Here is a 19,487-nt window from a genome sequence, read left to right on the forward strand (position 1 = left end):
CTTGTGTGAGGGCGCACTTCCCCTGTCATTACAATGCTTGGTGCGTGATAATCGCGATTATTCCATTATTAAACATTTTGGACTTCCCTCTCGTGTAAAAAATCCCGGACAATATTATGCAGACATGCATGAACCATGACCCCCCCTCATCACAGCGGCTAAAACGGGTGTCGGTCGAGACTTACCATTTTAGGACGGCTTAAGCTAAATCGGCGTGGAGCCGGCCTATCGTGACCATACGTGTTTCAACGCCGGCTTCACTATCAAACTTGCGTCTAAACCCGCTTTTTGGCACACGTGCGAACATGGTAACAGTTGCTCTATCTCTCCATAGCGCCATGTTCTTCTGGAATATTTTAATAATGAATGACGTCACGGTGATCATGGGAAAGAATCTTTTGTCGTGTAATATGGGCAAAAATAATATCACTCTGGAATCTGACTAGAATATATGTATTTTTTTAGAATTATACCAACAATGTTGTAATTCATATTAATAATAACTTTTGAATAGTATATGACAATAACAACAATTTTATAACAAAAATTAAGTTTGCTTGAACCTCATTAAAATAGAAGCCTACTTTGAGAAATTTGGTCATAAATTGCACGACGATGTTCATTGGGTATATTCTATACAAGCATTTCGTTACAGTGATGTATTTTAAGAAACTTGTTTTAATATTTTTCATAATCCTTATTTTAGAGCAATTCTATAGATTCCAATTGTAGAGAAAAAAAAGCATTTGTTGTCAACTTTTAAAACCCAGGTTTTTGAAATAATTCAAGACAACCAAAATCACCCATCATTCGTAATAACATGATTTATTTCAGCCTATCTCGCTACATTGTGAAATATGGATTAATATGTTCTCCACGGAAACCCGTAGAAAAAAAAACCTTATGTAATATGGACACAATGTTCGTCATCTACTAAAATACAAAGTCAAGATTTTTATAATGCCAAGGAGTAAAATTTATTGCAAAAATGGATAGATTGGTTGTGATTGTTATTTTTCCTGATTTCTTAAAATTTTGAAAAAAAACGTATTTACTAGTATTTGCATTGATCATAACTGACTGTGTTCCGATGATACGATGCGTTAATAACACGTCCATTTATGATGCCAATGTAACATCCATGGATGAAATCATGTGCTATTAATAATGTCAGTAAAAGTGTCTATGATTAGTGCACTCTCCCTTGCAGTCTTCTCGACCTAGGGAGCCACAGAGAGCCGCAACGAGTGGGACGTTCCCTGGCGACTACCTAGCTTAGTGATAAAAAGTGATAAAATAGTTTAGGCGACGGAGAATGGGATTGGTGCAATGTTAAAACTCAGACTACAGTTGAATAAGTAGTCTGAGGTTAAAATATACAATTGGCTAGTGTAACTTTAGGGGGTGGAGTTTTTGTCAGAAACCTGTGTGTGAATGTATTATAAAATTTATCATAGTATATGCATTCATTGGTAGGTTTGTTTTAATCAGTCGGCTATGGGATTCTGCCTATAACTTTGCTCGTGGAGCGCACATAACTTAACCTATCATGTTCGTGTGTTATTGGAGTGAACGAACTCTTTATTCCGAAAAAGATTCCAAGGCTAAACAATGAAAAATCAAATGACCCTGTGATCCAAGGTGGCAGATACTACAATGGTCAGTGACCATTACTCCTAAACGTAAGTTATAAACACCAACAACCGCTCATTATACAGTACTTCAGTTTTTTTTATTATAATCTTTAAGTTAGACAGTTATCTTCCATAGGCCTGTTATAGTACCTGCAATATTTGAACTGCAAATAAAACTCCTGAATCGATTTTACTCGGTGTAAATTTGGTTATTTAGAGGACGGTCACCAGCTTCGAACGAGCCTGTATGTATGTTATTTTGGCAAGTTATTCCACCCACCTGGCAGGATAGGTACTCAGGCGATGTGCGCCCTCATCCAGTGAATATGCAACGGTGTTACGTCCCTGTTGTCTGAGGGCGCAAAATGAATGATGGTGACTGATGGATTGTAAATGGTAAAAGAATCGCTGGAACGTTCACTTATTCCATGTCAGATGGGATTTCTGTTTCGCTGACACGTGGCATTTTAGTATTTATCAGATGATACTGATGGGGATGGAAGCACATCGTGAGAGGCTAGTTTCCATGGTTATACGAGATAAGGCAGTTTTATCAGCACTTTGCATAGTGTCACAGTCGTCCGTTCAATTTCCGCGCAAGCATGTAAAATGCATATTTCTCACACGGAATTCGAACACTGTGCTGTATCACGAGCAATAAAATACACCAAACAAAATTGTTTTAAAGTTAGTTGGGTGTTTATTTATATATTCTCAAATGCATCACATACACGATTACAACAAAACTCAGTTGGGACACAGGAAAACAAAAAGGCGCACATCAAATGCACGCACACTTATATAAATTATAACTTTTTACATTATTTGAATAGAAGAAATTCATGTATGTTCATTCGTGTTACATGTTTTTGTACTCAGTGTTGTCATTTTTTTACACCAAATAACAAACTTGTACGCAAATGTGTAAGCGCTTCGATCTCGTATTTCAGTGCGTGGTACGCCATCTCGTTGTCGAAAGATTCAATGTGTGTGTACAGTAACAAGTAAACATTGGATACTAAAAATACTCATGCCACCAATTTAAACAATTTATATTTCAATATCCAAAATGAAAAAAAAAACAATGATGATGAAAATACCCGCGATCACGTGACAGTTACCTTGCCCTCTCAATATATCACGTACCATGCTGAAATCTCGTGATCCTCAGTAAATATTCCCACGTTATGTACTCAGATATATATAAAAAAACTTTTATATAAAAATCGATCAAACATTTATAAAAAATGAGTCAGCAGCCACACCCTATGAACAACTGTGACAGTAGTTGAACTTTTCACACTTTCAAAAAAAAATGTTGAACTTGAAAGCACCGTAGTGATGTGTTATTTTTTTGTCTTGTACGTTAGTAGAGACAAAATTCCCTCCAAATAAAAGCGACAACATTTGTACACATAAAATATATACTCTTGATCACATTAAAAAGTTAACAATGTAACAGTTTGAAACGACAGACGACAGCGAACATACTCATTTTGAATAAGATGATGTAATTGATAAACGTTTGTTTCTTCTCAAAATAGAAATATATTTAAAAAAATTACAGATTCAAGTCAACTTAATATGAATGATTCTACCATAAACACAAAACTGTACTCAATAAATACACAATATGCAAATTTCAATCATGATTGTCGGCGTTTGACAGAATTCTATTTGAGATGTCGTAACAAGAATTAAATTAAAAATTGACACTGATATAATATGAATTAACTATAACAAAAAACGCAGACGAAAATACAAGTATGGAAATATTCACACAAAAATTACTTGGCGGGAAATGGTACGCAGTCACTTCTTGGTAAATATCTCATAACGTTGTATTTCAAAATGTATAATGCTTTATCGGGTCGCAAGACTGTTGAAGTCACTGGTGAGAATTCGCGCGAGAACTGCGAGAAGTATACTAAGCGTCAATTGCCATTATTGATCATCGTTTTCGACTTAAAGCGATTGCCTAGCTTTCCAAATTGATTGATTGCATGTTCCAGTTTCATTAAATCAAGGAGCAACAAACAATTAAATCTTGTTAAAGTCGTAATAATCGACGAAAGTGTGTTTGACGCCTTCGATACGCGAAGTAATATGCATAATATAACACCTGTAACAGCTACGGTATTCCTAAGACGTCCGCCTCAGGAGTTTCTCGTAAATAGCCGAACATTACCGAGCAGTTCCGTAGATTCTGCTGTGATTGAGTTTTCACGTGACATCATCACCAAATTGAGTTGTTTTCTGTATATTCATTAGCCGCCCCGAATTTATAGCGCGACTATGATTTCACTTACGTTACCGTTGCGTTCAAGTACAGAAAGTAGGAAAAATATATTTAAAAAAATACAAAATATATAATTGACTGTTCTCCTTGCCAATGGCCTTCGCCACCCAATAACAGAATGGGATGCCCCGTTTATCAATAACGTTCATGAATAATTACGTATTTCCATTGCACAAAGGGCATTGGCATTGTACACTGGTGTTTGCAGTCCATTATACAGGAGGGAGGTAGATAAAACATTTTTTTTATAAATATAATTTTTCCTACTCCTGTGAACTTCTAACATCCCATACAACATATGATTGATGATTGTTTGCCAAAAATACAGATTCAACACTTGTAAATAGTGTTGTACGGCGTGGCACCCACCACTTTGAATTCATTTATGTTCAGAATACCTGTCGTCCACAGTAAGAATCAATTCGACCAAATACTCCCACAATTCAATTCACGCATATTCATACCATCAAATACTTCACTTTACAGTCGCACAAATTTAACCTCATCCTTGTTCTAAAAACGCGACTAAAAAATTACGTTTTCATCAGTATTTAGTTCTCGGTCTGGAAATCACGTACAACATCCACGTGCCTGTTGTAAACGCTGCGGATTGCCACTGTCGTCGAATGTCCTTATTTGGTTCGCCGGAAATATCACAATATTTGACCAACCCCGCCAGAGGTAATTTTGGGGACCGTAAATTTGCCCCATTACGATATAAACAGATTTATGCGTGTAAATATAATATTTGGATGATAAATATATATGTATAGTTATGTGATTGGTATAAGCGTAACATTTCACAGATTCACCAGCAAGCGCCATCAACGGTTAACTTTTTAGTTGCTTTGTTTCTTCGCGATGGTAGGGCTCTTCAGTAAATACAGACACGCTGAGAAAAACACGCATATTGGTAACTATAGTATTGTTATATTATAACCAAAGATGGTGTACTTTTAGAAAAATCGATTTTGTTAAATTAAATCGAAAATGTAAATGTTTGTTTGTTTGTTTGTTATACGTGAACATTGGAGCGCCACCAACGTCAGTAACGTTTAATTGTCTGACTCGTCGGAGTCGACGAGTTCGCTCGGCGAGCACAGTATATTCGCTCGAGTATCTATATACGTGGAAAGTTGTTTGAGATGGTCGGCATCGAAAGACTGACGTCGTAGTAACGCAGGTTTTGTCGAATGCCTGTTATTGACCCCGTCCCGTTTCGGTGAAGAAACTCTCTTGGTGTAGGAGTCAGAAATAGTTCCAATTTCAGGTAATGGCGGATTTGGATTGATGTTCAATGGGGGAAACATACTCTGTCTCGTTTGCGAAAGTTCGTCCAATAACAGTGTTCCCGATCCGCGTCGCTCAAGCAGTGCGCCTCTCGGTGAGCGCCGGCGATTAGACGGAGAAGTCGGCGTTAGACTTTCGGCGGAATTTTGGTTGCTGCAGGGCGGTGACGTAATTAGGCGATGTCTGCTGCCACTGAGGCTTTTTGCATCGTTATCTTGTTCTGTCACTGTCTGCTGTCTTAAACTTTGTGGTACATTTATGTTGTGTATTGTTTGACGTTTGAGCAGTGGCGGGGGCATACTTGGCAATGAACCCCTCCGACTGAACCGTCCGTGCCCTGTCTTCTTGTCGCCTAGTACTTCAGCCGAGCCACTGTGTCGATCATCGCGAGTTGGCGGGGCAGAAAGCGACTTAATTGTGTTTTGGTGTGCCTGCAAGAGGCCTGACGTCGGTATAGCATCCATGCTTTGCCTCCTTGTTAGACGGCGGCGTTGTGGTGGTGACGAAGGTGGGCTGCTGGATTCTTTTTTCACTTGAGGAATCGAGATTTGTGTATGTGTCGTCACGGCGATTTCCTGACTCAAACCGTTGGATAAGAGGTGAGCAGCGGAGTTTACGGGTCCCAAGGATCCCCGGCGCCCTCTGGAGCGGGCATAGGCGAGAGCCTGTGCATCGCCTTGGTAGTTTTCCAATGTAGCTCTGAGCTGAGCGCGACGTTCTTCCAAAATTGTTGAGCCGGAGTCGGGAGACGAACTGCCGTTTTTACCGCCCTCATGTGTAGGCGAAAGCAAGTCTGGATTGCTGCTTTTCAAAAAGGCTCCGCTCCATCGATTCGAGAAATTGTCGTCGGCTCTCGGGAGATCACGTGATGGCATTGGAAACTTGAACACGACATCGCCTGCTTCGTCACCGGATGAACCGCTCGCGTACGGACTTGGCGTTGCTGTGGACGCGCGAATGTCGATATCTGACGGAGTAGCACACTTATAAAACGGTGGACTGCAAGAAAGTGTGGACGGTACGTCAAGGTATTGTTTGGTTTCTCGTTTATGTTTATTGTTATTCGTTGTAATGATGATAACTTCTTTCCCCTTCGCCTTACATGCATCAACTAACAATTTTAGAACTTTCGAATCGCCAGAATCGACGGAATACACGAGAGCGGAGGCGTCGAATTTGTCCTCTATCCGGGGATCAGCGTCGTAATCTAGTAAAGTCTTCACGACCTCGTATCCAGCCTTTTCGATACAAGCGTACATAAGCGCAGTTTTACCGTGTTTATCTCGCGTGTTGACCTTTGCCTTGTTTTCTAGCAAATATTTCACCATTTTAGCTCTGCTGACGCTTTGTGCGTCTTTATGCTTTGACATACACGATATCATCAGCGCTGTCTGGCCCTCGTCGTTCGTACCGTTGATGTCCGTTCCTCCTTCAATCAAAAGCCGAGTAAGTCGGAGCCTGCCGAGCCACACCCCTTTAAGAAGTGCGTTGCCTTCCGTTTGTATCGGTTCTATCATACCCGGCGAGGTACATTTTTTATTCTCCATTTTCATGGCTGTAATATTTCAGGCTGTGCAAGTTATCCCGAAATCCAAATTCAAAAAAAGAAAGTTCGCCCTCTCTGGGCGAGTTCCGTACATGTATTCGTTTAAGTCTTCCTCTTGCCAAGTTCCGGGTGGTTTGTTCTTTCTCCGGGGTCGTTAAATGTATAATCACGTGATTACTTTCTTTCCTAGGTGGGCTTCAGATTAGACCTGCATGAAATAAAAAAATACAAGTGGGTGGTCAGTAATGCGGCAGTATACTACCAGATTCAATGTGTGTGGCCAGTGCGTACTATGTCAATCCTTTTGTGTGGTCTTCGCAGTTACTGAATAGGGTCACACATGGTAGGCAAACAAACGACAACAATTCGAATTCGACTAGTGTGTTCAAGTTATCAACGCTGTTGGTCCTGGTCTTTTAGTGCGGGCCTAGTGCTGGTGTTATTGAGTCTGTGGCATGTGTTTGATGCCTATTTGATATTGCGTTGTTGGATTCAAAATCTCCTCGTCGTGTGGATATATGTTAATTTCTATCTTGTGTTTTCTTGAGAAATGTATGTATACTGCGGCGCCGTGATATGAAGGATATAACAGGCGACAACTAGAATCCGGCATCCTAAGGCGGCACAAGTACGGCACCGCATCGCCAGATTGATCTAATTGGATATACGAAATTCCCGATACCACCCAACCCATCCGTTTAAAGTCGACAAAGCGACTCGTCCGATGTGCGGACGACGGAGTCGATCAGTAAATTGGGTTGATTATCATGATCGCAGCCAACAGCGTTTCTCGATGACGTCAATTATTACGATTTCAGTTAGTCGAAACTGCCGTCTCGGACCGATAGTTATGACGACCACAGTGTCTGTCGTAGATTTGCGAGCATGTGATAAATGATAAATACGTCACCAATCGCACGGTTCGTTTATTATTATACGGTATGTGGTTTCTCTTTTCCGTGAGTATTAAAATGCCTTTTGATACGCGCTTTTGAGATACGTTATATTGGTATACATAGTATACCAAGCTGGAACACCCCCTTCTCGGGGTGCGACCATGTAAAGTACTATGGTCCTAAATTTATTAGGACTAGACTATTTGAAATCCGGGGGTAGCAGGGCGTTTTGGGTGTGCATTGTTTAAACAGTCTCCTCTAAGTGGATAATTTTATTATCCTGATTTCAGTTTAGGCTCAAGGGTGTAACGGTACAATTTTATACAAAATACTTCTCGGTTCCCCCAAGTAGTGAACTACATCAATATAGCTTACGCGAGGAATCAAGTAGCACCAACGATTTTGTTAACGACCACGGTGGTCTTAGCCGTGAGGTCTCGGTAAGCACTCGAAGACAGGCAGCCATTGAGAGCGAATGCAAACAATCAAATTGGACACACACGGAGAAACGCCGACACTGTTTTTATGGAGGAGGGATTCTCTCATTTCACCCTCGGAAATAAAATATTGAAAGATAATATTGCAGTATTAAGACATAAATATACGAATTTGTATAGTCTTGTTCAAATAAGTCAGCTGGGTGGAATATGGCTACTACTAGTACAACAGTCTTGTGTATCTGTTATGGGAACACGGTTTCTTGATGTCGTGAGGTGCCTGTAAAAAGTTGTCTAACAAAAAAAACTCGTGTTGAACAATAAACACATCTGTATGTGACGTCAATCGCCACAATCGCAAGTGCTCAAGCATTGTTGATCTGTGGTATCCATTTCTCCCGGGAGGTCAAGACAGTCACATTAAGGGACAAACCATTAATAACACTGCGGCGTAAAAGACATTCCGTTTTCGACATTGTGAAATTCTTTCGTTTTTATACAGAAAAATACAGTATTTTTATCAAGTAAAATCATATTTATTAAAGTTATTGTTCGTACACGAGTTGTTGAACACACTACATAGTTTTTAATTTCATTCAGCTTCTCTCAGTCATAATGCAAGACCAATAAAAGGCAAACACATAGAGAATATAGCAAATAATCTTTTTTTCTTGTGTAATCAGTAATTATTTATAGGTGCATAGGGAGTACATTTTGTTATGAATTATTCTTAATAACGTATATAAAATGAATTATCTTGCCAAAATCGGGGTTCTCAGTTTTTACTTCTCAAAAAACGAAAGAATTTCACAACGTCGAAAACGGAAAGTCTTTATCTTAGTGTTTTATTCATGTTGAGTAGCAACGTTAGTACACAGTCCCTCCAGAGGGAATGTGGTTAGACTTTGTACTGAGAGACACAGCCGCAAGTTATTATCAAGAGACGTGTTTATGCAAACACTGGATTTGCCTTCACAGCATATATTCTGCTTCTCCAGTGAAGCTGTTCACAGAAATAATAACCAATCTACACGAAAATAAAAATTCAACTCTACAATTACCGACATAATTTATATATTTGAGGAAGAAAATCGCATTATGTGAGCACGTGACACGAATTGCGACATTTTGTTGCATAACATCTTCTTAGAAACCCCAAAAATCAACTCAACAATTATCGACGTAATTTATATATTTGAGGAAGGAAATCGCATCATGTGGCCACGTGACATGAATTGCATAATATCTTCATTAAAATGCTACCCAAAACAAGCGTATAATTAATTACAAACATTCTGTAGTTGCCGATATTACGGGCACTCCACGGACACACCACGGGCACACCACGGGCACACCACGGGCACTCCACGGACACACCACGGGCACTCCACGGGCACACCACGGGCACACCACGGACACACCACGGGCACTCCACGGACACACCACGGGCACTCCACGGGTACACCACGGGCACACCACGGGCACTCCACGGACACACCACGGGCCCACCACGGGCACACCACGGACACACCACGGGCACTCCACGGGCACACCACGGGCACACCACGGGCACACCTCGGGCACTCCACGGACACTCCGCGAGCAGTCAGGATTTCGAATACGTACACCACTAACGTGGCTTCAATAAGAAACAATGATCCTTAAATCGGAATGGTCGGAAAAGGGAATACGGCTGGTGAAATTTTACTCACACACGTATCATCATGTACAGCTACATGCATTTCTATGCGAAACATACAGTGTCGCCTTAAAGGGGCGGCAGTCGTCGTGCCGCGTCCTGTTCGATATGGGACTCATAGCGACGTATACAACGCGTGTAAAATACATTGTTTATTTACATGAAATTCGAACACGCGCTGCGCGACGACCACCGCGCCTTAATCGTGTGAAATCAACAATATCGCGTAGGTCGGAGAATCGCGTAGAATCGTAGGGTCACTGATACATTTGAAAAACATGCCAAAAAATTGAAAAAAACAGTAAATACATCATCACCAATTACATAATACATTTCTCAAACTGAATATCATCAAAACAACTACGACCTTTTGAAAGTAAATGAGCGAGTACAGTGCACAGCAGTACCGTGACGTTTATATTACTTGATACACGGGATACGCACGAACCGCTGAGCAGCTTCACTATATGCCGATTATTAGGATTTTAGGAATTTGATTTTCAAGTAGTCAACCAAAACAACGGTACATCGCTAAATAAGATATTTCAGGAGTGCGTGATCGTCAACACGGCGTATGTTGAAACCACAGCCCAAGTTGTTGAGCGACTGTCAGAGTGCTGAAACCAAACTTCGTTCGGATTTATAGGATGTGATTGATTAATACGCAATAAATACAACGCGACTTCACGTCACCATTATCGGATGTATACGAATTTTCTCCCATCGTGACGTGACGTACCATTAAACCTGGGTATGCGGGAAGGCTCGCTGTGCGTGACATAACATGACATCATACAGCGGAGAGTACCGCGACTAATTGGACGAGGTCAGTAGGTCCCCGGTTTCGGATTCGATTTTAAACAAACATACATTTCATTTGAAATCATTATAGTCTAATAACACATTCATGATAAATTGGTTTATTCAGCAGTCTGGGTTATACAATTATAATGTGGGGGTGTACAGAAGTTTCAATCAAAGCGACGTGTAGATCTAATCACGTCAGGTGATGCTATTCGCGGCCGTACAACACACAGCTTTAGAAATGCTATCAACCACACAACTAGCCTGACAAGGCCGTGTGATTTGCGCCCTCCGTGGTGCTCCAAACCCAATACAGTGGGGTCTGATGCCGTTCGGCCGGCGAGAATGCCACTCATGTCTACATGTCAGGCTACCACACAACGAACCCCTCAAAGGAATGAAATCGTCCATCACAATATCAGGTCATTGAACTCGTCGTGACAATGCAGCCGTGTCTTGTATCTGTCGACGCTGCGCTAAGGCAAGAAAACAACATTTATACTAAACTTGGAATCTTCTAGTAAATTACTTAAAACGCATGCGTAGTGGTTGTTGTTGACATCACAGATGATGCAATCAAGACAATGGGACGCAGAAATACATCACCACCTGGTAAACACTGCAATTGGTCAATAGCAGGGTGTGCTACGCACCTGTGTACTCACTTGCAGGTTTGAAACAATTTTCTGAGGGTGACAGGTGTTTAATTTATTTTATTATTTGTCTCACTAGTGTTCTATCATGTCTCGAACCAAACTAGTGGAGATTAAACGTATCAGATTATTTTGTTTCTAAATTTATCTGCCATTTTGCGCGAGTCAGATGACACGCAAAATAGATGGTTCACCATGCGCTAACATTCGATTCAACGATGTGTCAGATCATCATGTTTGTAGATGCCCGAAATAATCTATTTACATGATACGTGACATGCCTCCACTCGTTCAGGTACATGTACGGAAGAAATCACTCTAAATGCACACTACGAGCTCATTGTACGGTTATAAGAAGAAAATAACATTTTGTTCTCATCCTCCAACTATGAAGTTTGCCTTACTGGTCAATAATGAACTAGCTTGAGAGGTGTTGTGAACTGCGCCCACCAGCGATAATACCATGCGCATTCGGTAGAGGGCGCAGAGCACCGAACAGTTTGTTTTGTTTATGGGTTGTAAATATTTCTGAAGCGTAGTATTTTAGTGGGGTTTATGTACATGCATGCATTTGGTCATGTTCCGTGTATCTCGCGAAATCCACAATTTTTTTTTTTAATTCACCCCTTTCAGTAGGAAGACATAGCCCGGATATGTATTTACACTGTTTTGGAGTCAACCGTGATCTTCATGTCTGTTAAAGGTGTTCATCACCGGGGCTGTATCATTTTTTTCTGATTAAACTTGTTTGGTGCACCATATATGTCTATGTTGCAGAATATATTATATTGGGGAGGAGGGGCAATTCAAACCCACCCAACAAATAATGGTCTACTCTAAGACCAGTGTCGTAATTGTGTATTCATATCGAATAGTCAATCGAGACTGACGACCATTCAAGCAGTCCTCCACACTGGTTTCCCCTATAGCCCTTCAAATCCGAACATATTCAAGAATGTCTAAATGTCTTACGTATTCCGTGTTAACGAAGCCAATTACTTATGCTACAACTTAAAAAAAAGTCCGCGCTCTTTACTAGCCATCAACGGTATGAGCGATTACGTAAATTTAGTTGGCAGACACATTACGTATGATGATTACATCAGTGGCGGCGGCACAGGGGCGGGGATGGCAGAGGGGGCAGTCGCCCCTTTCAAAATAAAGCTGAAACTCTTTGTGTCAGCAAAATTTGCCCCTCAAAATGCAGGAAATAGCATTTCAGAGGATCAAGGTTTCCGCATTTTTTAAGGGGGAGCATGCCCCCGGACCCCCTAGTAAGATCGCGCCTTCAGCGCAAGGTTGGAGCAGATCCCCCCCCCCATGTAAAATTTCGTGTCGCCGCCGATGTACATTATACGTGAATGTGAATGACATACAGAGACAAGCTTACATATTCTGAGAACGACATATTTCTATCACTGGTGAAATAAACAATTCGCGGACACAACGCGTCCCGACGACTGTGGCTCTCGTTGACGAGGTTGTCAGAATGTTAACAGAACGGTGGTGTCCGTTCACGCGCTCAAGTGCCAATGATGCCATACGTTCAAGGCGAGCTGAAGTTGAACTGAAGGCCGAGTATAATTACGATGAAGGGTGTCCACGGTCTCCTTGTCAGTATTCCAGGAAAGGAACCGCGATATTTGTGAGTTAGCAATCGCGTTTGGTTTGAGAGAATCAAGGAGAGGTACTTGTGTTATTATGCAAAACTGTGCATCGGTAAATATTTCTCTATGTATTAATTCTAGGGCAAGATGAATAGTATCATAATGACATGCATTTTGCCATGGAATATCAGAGCACCAGAACCTCCAGCAGCGACGTCATTCACGTCGCTCAAATTGGACTGATGTAACCTCTCTGTCTTCTTTTTTTGGACAGGCTTTTATCACGTGCCCTCACCTAATATACCATGACTGGCGTTTTATAAATTTACTCTAAATGGAACTGCTTTTGTCAATAAATCTTTCCATTTTTATAATCAGGTGGATGCTTAAGGTGGTAAACAAAATATTAATATGTAATGCAAACAATAAGTGGATGGCGATGGTAAGCAGGGATGTTTTTATCGGATCGCGCGTGTTTAAATTATTTTGCATGCAAAAAAAACAAACAAAAAACGTACGTTCAGCAATTTCAGAAAATGGGAAATGAAACAATAGCGCTCGACGCTGGCACCTTCGGCGATTATAGATCACACTGCGCTGAAACACCTGAAATAGGAATCGTTGAACTCTCGGGTATAAACAACGCGCACATGTTCAACGCAAACATTTTATAAAAATAGAAACAACCGCCAAATAAAACCGCACTTCTGATGTAATATAAAGATCGGAAAAGCATCCCACACTTACCAAACTAAAGGGATCGCTGCAACTAATAGTTTGCCTGGGTCGCGGTGTAGTGCGGTACAGTTTTCGTAGAATGCAGTTCAGAACCGATCTGTGTTAATTAAAGTTCACCGCTGCACCAAATAACACTTGGCAGAGACTGTGAGAACAGAAACTCACACCACCTACTACTATTATATGGGATAGTCTCCAAGCTCATCGTCACCGATTTTGCGCTGATAGGTCCCACCAGACGTGACGCAAGGGTTCACATGACTCGCGATCGGAGACGTCACACGTTGTCTCGCCATAAATCATCCACCACCGAGCTATTCACTATCTCAATGCTATGGGAACGCGATACACAATCTACATCACGTGATCCATTATCATAGCGTGTCCATGGTAATGACTGAGGAGACAACCGTCCCGGACGAATATGTACATATTTACGTCACAGTGACGTATTCATTGCGAGACGTGTCTCCTGGGATTCATCAATTCCTGGAAAACATCTAAGATGAAATAAATCAACAACGAAACACAACAGTCGTTGTTTAGAGTCCAATTTATTGGCTTTATGGCTTGAAATCGAAGTTTCTAAGAAGCGTCAAGCTCGCCCCTTTTCCAGTTCAATTCTGCCCGGGCGTCTATTGTCTGAGCCTGATAGGTATATACGGCAATTAAATCTCAACGATTTAGACAAGCCATGCATCAACCCCATTTTACGCGCCGACGTATAAAACATACACGTAAGCATGGATAATTAAAATATTCATATTATTATATTTATGAACAATATATGTGTACTATATGTCATATTTTTGTGTAAATCCGTAATTTCGAGGTCGTCGACTCGGGAATGGTGGAGTGACATAGTATATCGGAACATTCAATCTTTATAGAGCCGCTTAAACATTTATCCATGTTCAGTTCTGTTTTTATTAGATTTAAAACGCCAAACTATGATGGGGATATCAAATCCTACCCGACCGACTCGACTCGACTCCAATAGTATCAATGGCCTGGCTGTGTTCAGCTTGACGACAAGTCGAACCGCAACTAAATTGTATATGTAGCGCATATGTAAGATCGCGCACAAAATAAGCGCATCAAACCCTGTTTCAAATGATGCAGTCACTGACGGTAGGTTTCAGATGGGATCAGAGTCCTACCTGATCAAAACAAAATGTATATACTATCGCATGTTACAGTGCAAGGTATTAATAAAGTGTTTATACAAATGTACATATCAAAACACAACCATTGTACGTTTTCATTGGCAGAAATGATCTCATTGTATTGTCCCCTTGGGATAGATGGCATAAATCCAAGGGTGGTTTGGAAAGGAGTGGGCGATGCTCTGCTCTAATTCAATTCGCATTTGAAGAGTAGACGCGACCCCATTAAACCCTTGTTTAACACTAACATATATGCCAAGATGTAATTTGGCAAGAACGACAGTGACCCCCTTCCCTCTATTTATATGTCTTCCATCTGTCTCTCGGAGCGCATCACATGCCATTGAAAAAGCCTCGATCATACACTTGAAGAAAAGAAACTGACAATCTGGCTATATGACAGTTTTCTTCAGTTAATTGCCTTAGATATTATAAAACACAAATACACACGAGTCCCTATAATTAGCCATGGTTTTACAGACCTGTATCACCAAAGAATACATGCTATGAACAAATACTAAGAGACTTAGAATATAATGTGTTTCCACGCATGCGCGCACATGGCAAGTTTAAAGCGCCACAGTCTCGTTTTATAGTGGGACTCATAGAGACGTATACAACGCGTGTAAAATACATTGTTTATTTATATGGAATTAGTACTTATCCCGAAGGGGGTTACTATCCAGGAGTTTCCAGTTCGGAAAAATGTCTTACCACCTTTAGCAACAAATCGCTATTTCTGTTAATCAACGTAATTTGCTATCCTCCCCGCCTTCCCATACATACCATTGCTTACTTGTATAAATTGCGGCTCAAGTTGTCACCAAAAGTATAAAAAAAAATCGATTTTCCGTATCGCGTCATAAACTACGACACGCGCGTGATCTAGTGAGATTACAGAATTTTTCACAAAATTATGAATTGCCGTCAACTTTGATAAATAAACAAGAGCGTGTGCACGTTTGCGATATCGATCACCCCAACACACGTGTCTGACAGATGAAATTAACGACACGCGGAACAATGAATGGTACATGCTGATGTATTGCGAGTATGATCCCAATCTGAACTAGATCGTTTGAACAGCATCGCAGAATTTCCGAGATGTCATTACGAGATGAAATGGCGTGAAAAAAACACATTCATGTTTTGAAGTTTTCCAAATTTCTAAGAGAGTATTCCACTATAATGACCAGGTAATTGTAAATAAAAGCATACAATAATTATTAAAAAGAGTCCGACTGTTATTTTTATTTTATTTCTGGCTTAAACAAATGCATTTTGGCACTTTCACCAACAAATAAACATCACATGATACTCAGACAAAGAGAAAACACGTTCTCTCATCAACAACTGATATTTCTTTCTCTGTACAGCTCGTCACATACAGTATATTTAACGAGCAACTCGTGCACGATATACTGAAACGATTAAGTGATTTTATGGTAGTTTTTGATCTAGCGTGACGGTCGCGCGTGTGCGTCGTGCATGGATAGGGAGACAGGAGCAAAACTGTATATAGCCGATATAGAACTCCTTTGGACAACTTAATTACAATGATGTTATCAAGAAGTTGAACGTGCTGATACATGTACTACCAAGTAACGATTTGTTAAAGAGCGGCAGTCGTCGTGCCGCGTCCTGTTCGATATGGGACTCATAGCGACGTATACAACGCGTGTAAAATACATTGTTTATTTACATGAAATTCGAACACGCGCTGCGCGACAACTACCGCGCTTTAATTCTAAAGATCCGTATTTTAATGTGTCAATGGACTGTATGATAAGAAATATCGAGATGGAAATGTCGCTCAGTGATCAGCCGTGAATAGTTCACGAGCTGCTGTGACAACGTTTCCCGCATGTTGTTTTCACAGTAACACATACATGTGTGTTTACACACCTCAGCGGCGAACAAAGCCAATATTTTATCTTTAGTGTGAACGACCGGTTCTTGCCAACGACACGCTGCGCACACTCACGCGCGCAAAACGCAAACTAGTACAACGGACTATAGTTCACAGCGCCGCTGAACGTGGCTCATAAAGCTTGGCGCGCCCAAATACCGGGACGAAACTGTCACGTGCATTCCACGCTCCGTAAGAAACTTATCCCTGGGGGAGATCGTATGGGGTTGAGGGTTGCGTATGGTTCAGGAAAATTTTACCCAACAGAATTTGTATGTCGAATTTAGACGCGCCTCCCAATATATATTAGTAGTCAATGGTCTTGAGTGATTACAACAACGGCAATTGTGTTATATTTGACGATTACTAGTATACACCATGACTTTGATTTTTGTCAAGTGCACCAATACTTTCAAGATTTGTTGCCAAACCACTTGATTTCATCATTTTCAATGATGATAATAATTAGCGAGAGGTGTCAAAATACAAAGTGGAAATGCAGAGTCGTTGCGGCACGTGATCGATATATGTCCGATGACACGTATACATCGCAATGGAGCAATCTGCACCGATAAAATATACTAGGGAAATTTACAGGGGAAACTGGTATATTTATAAATATACAAAAAACACACGTTGATAGAAGGAACCGAACCAAACCGCTAGCACTACACAGAGTGGAGATAGAAAATCATTTCATTCTACCTGACCGTTTCCCGGCTCAGAGTTTGTAACAGTTCAACTGAATATTACATTACATGATTACTTCCACGTTCACTGGAATTTAAAGTACTAGTACTTAATTAATGTGCACGGGTATTACAAGAAGGAACAGCACGAACTCAACTACGACGTAAACCCGAGCAATGACATTTATTTATGTTACACGTGTAGGGGTATTCTTGTTACACTGTTCAGGGGAGTCTCAACAACCATCCCAAAGTACCGTTTTCCGGGAATTGTCATCCTTTACTATTTTCATCTCGATGATTGTAGGCGGTGAAAATGCCCGGATGCATGTAGTATAGTATAGTATAGTATAGTATACATGTAGTTGTTACTTTTATACTGTCAGTGTACATGCAGTTTGGGATAAACCAATACGCAATCTGAGTATATATGGTTTTGTATTTTGCCAATATTTGTCGAGTAAATCTTAGCAAATAGTTCAGACTACCATATTCTATAGTAGTCTGGGCAAATGTACACACAATCTTTTTAGGCGTGAAGCCACAAAATAAAAATGGCGGACATTGTTATTATCATTAGGGGCGTTGTGTCGTCACCGGAAGCGCTGTCCCAGCACAAATCGGTGTAGAAGACGCCGGCCTGCAGCGTCAATGCATTAGGGGTTCATAAATCATAATTTTTACCCCGGAAGTTACGTAACAGTTCTAACATCATTTTAAAAAGTGGAGCAACATACTTTTGTACAGTGTGTCATGCGGCGGATCGGGCACCCTCTTAACAGCACGCATCCTAAAACCCCTACCTGGTTTTAAGTCTCGTGTCTGAATTTCTCTTGAATGAGTAGTCCCACCGAGGCCAGCAGAATTGTACTGGCAACGCATATCGGATGACCCCTAATATAGCTTTCATACGCATTACTTAAAATAAACCCATTATACTTACGCAGACAGAAAGATCTATTTTTAAACATTATTTTAGTCAGCTCTTTAATAAAAAAAAGCCTGACGCTTAAACAGTTACTAAAAATAGACTTCGCTTGCCAAAATATCTTGAAATCCGACCAGGGAGTCATAAACAGTGCACGTCTTGCTTTACATGCCTGGCAGCGTTTCAAATGATTAAACAAAGAAAAGCACAACAGAGGAGCTAGTAGTTCGGATTATTATTATTATTATTATTACAAGTTTCAATGAGAGATAATTTTCGTAATTAAGATGCCTCTTTCAAAATGCACTGCGTCTAATTTCAGTATGCGATCTTGAAATCCGTCTGCATGGCTTTGTCGCGATTCGAATGACTTATTCTGTACATAAACCTAGTCTGGCACATGGCAAGTAATCTAATATCTTTTCGACAGTTATGGGTGTTTCTCTATTCTCGGGGGCGGACATCCGGGCATTTTCTACCGCCTGGCAGCCCTCGCGGTGAAAACAAAGACCAACAACTCGCAGAAAACGGTACTTTGCGATGGTTGTTGAGAGTCTCCTGAACAGTGTAACAAGATTAGCCCTACGTGTGTAACATATATAAATTTGGTTGTTCAGGATTACTTCAAAGTTGAGTTTGTGTTGTTTGCTCGAGTTTTCACCGGCTCCACCGGCGTTCCACAGCAGCGCGCACAGAGCCCATAGAAATACGTGGTACAGCGATGCGCGTCTTAGCAACGTAGAACGTCCGTGACGTAGCTCCGCCCCCGAGGATAGCATATTGCAGTTATGTCGTTTGTATTTTATGATAAATCACACCCTGACGTTTATATAAAGAAGCTTTATCAAATAAACTGATAAATATGCTCAATAATTCGAGACAAAAAGATTATTACAATTTTTGTTGAAAAGTGTTACATAATTATTTAAAATATTCGATTATTTTTACCCACCACAAAATGTATTTTTTGAAGTAAAACTTAAAAAACTGAAACAGTTTTCATAGTAATCCATAGTAAACCATCCATCATTTTTTTTCACAATAATTAGTTAGTTGAGCTATATTTCAGTGAGATCCAGGCTCGAGGAGAATTATGTCCAATGCGAGTCTTGCCAAAATGAGGCAACGCACCAGTTGCCGTAAATAGGGACGTCGTTTACGATGAACAGCTTCCCTCGCGTCAACATGTTGA

The 19,487-nt window shown here is 40.7% G+C and overlaps 1 protein-coding gene and 1 long non-coding RNA gene across 3 annotated transcripts in view; one reads left to right on the forward strand and one right to left on the reverse strand.

Annotated features, from left to right (window-relative positions):
* Window positions 1-2,311: 2,311 nt before the first annotated feature.
* Window positions 2,312-19,487, reverse strand: part of LOC100374050 (ankyrin repeat domain-containing protein 34C-like) — an 81,416-nt gene continuing 64,240 nt past the window's right edge. The window contains exon 3 of the mRNA XM_078005920.2: window positions 2,312-6,977. Within this exon, the coding sequence (XP_077862046.1) occupies window positions 4,989-6,776 (1,788 nt within the window). The 5' untranslated portion in view covers window positions 6,777-6,977 and the 3' untranslated portion in view covers window positions 2,312-4,988. The remainder of the gene's footprint in view (window positions 6,978-19,487) is intronic.
* LOC144343208 (uncharacterized) overlaps window positions 5,885-19,487 on the forward strand; it is a 29,046-nt gene continuing 15,443 nt past the window's right edge. The window contains exon 1 of one of the 2 annotated variants that reach the window (XR_013418910.2): window positions 5,885-6,251. This is a non-coding gene — a long non-coding RNA (uncharacterized LOC144343208). The remainder of the gene's footprint in view (window positions 6,252-19,487) is intronic. The other variant, XR_014928049.1, reaches the window with a different exon arrangement.

This window comes from Saccoglossus kowalevskii, chromosome 21 (genome assembly GCF_978046115.1).
Source record: "Saccoglossus kowalevskii chromosome 21, keSacKowa6.1, whole genome shotgun sequence".
NCBI classification, from domain to species: domain Eukaryota; kingdom Metazoa; phylum Hemichordata; class Enteropneusta; family Harrimaniidae; genus Saccoglossus; species Saccoglossus kowalevskii.